The sequence below is a fragment of the Monoraphidium neglectum genome (assembly GCF_000611645.1).
Source record: "Monoraphidium neglectum strain SAG 48.87 unplaced genomic scaffold scaffold02893, whole genome shotgun sequence".
Taxonomy (NCBI): Eukaryota; Viridiplantae; Chlorophyta; class Chlorophyceae; order Sphaeropleales; family Selenastraceae; genus Monoraphidium; species Monoraphidium neglectum.
Window position 1 is genome coordinate 1 of NW_014010735.1, and position 966 is coordinate 966.

At 64.5% G+C, this 966-nt stretch overlaps 1 protein-coding gene across 1 annotated transcript in view; it reads right to left on the reverse strand.

Annotated features, from left to right (window-relative positions):
- Positions 1-83: 83 nt before the first annotated feature.
- The window catches only part of MNEG_11759 (Serine/threonine-protein kinase HT1), a gene marked incomplete at both ends in the record, with an annotated part of 4,040 nt that continues 3,157 nt past the window's right edge, over positions 84-966 (reverse strand). The window contains 2 exons of the mRNA XM_014039768.1: positions 84-107; positions 582-705. Coding sequence (XP_013895222.1) covers positions 84-107; positions 582-705 — 148 coding nt within the window. The remainder of the gene's footprint in view (positions 108-581; positions 706-966) is intronic.

Here is a 966-nt window from a genome sequence, read left to right on the forward strand (position 1 = left end):
CCCCCCGCACCTTGCAGGTCAGCAGCTCCCACAGCACCACCCCAAAGCTGAACACGTCCGCCTTCTCGTCATAGGGCTTGTGCTCAATCACCTCCGGGGCCATCCACCTGATAGGACGACCCAGGGGGAGGGGAGCAAGGGGGGAGACAGGGGGCAAGAGGTGGGTTGCTGAGCTGGAGGGTCCCTGCTGGCACATTTCGACGCTACTAAAAAGATGATGCAGTGAGTATGACTGAGCATGTGCATTCTCTCGTCCATGATGTTTTGCTCACAATCTTGTCAACGATCAGGGGGCGGTGGGCCGAGGAGGGCCGGCGGGCCCACGGTGGCGTGTGGGCAGGGTTGCCACGGGGTCGGCGCACAGGGCAGCAATGCCATGACCTCGCACACTCTCCTGCAGCGCTCCGCGATTGGCCGCTCATGCAGCGTGGCACGATCCCTGCCCACGCACGTGCACGTGCACGCGCGCACTCACTCACACACACACACACACATACACACACACACACACACATACACACACACACACACCGAAACACGCTTACACCCCTGAAGACACCGACTATCACACCCCACCTCACCCACCTGTAGGTCCCCGTCTCCGCGGTCATGTGGCCGCTGGTCTCTATGATGCGCGCCACCCCAAAGTCAGCGATCTTGACCGTGCCGTTGTCGTCCAGCAGCAGGTTGGCCGCCTTCAGATCACTGTGTTTGTTTTTTTCGCGATGGCAGCGATGCGCAAGTGCGTTGATGTGTGTAGAGGGTCGCGGCGTTCCACGCGACGACGGCCCCCTGCCCTCGCCAGTGCGCGGCGGGGCTGGTCCGCTGCTCCTGCGCGCCCCGCCATCTGCCCCCAGGGCCCGCGCGCGCCCCGACTCCGCGCCCGAGCCTTGCAAGCCGCGGCCATGCCCGCGCTGGCACGGGCCCGTCCGGCCCGCCGATGCTCCTGCACACGCTGCATACACA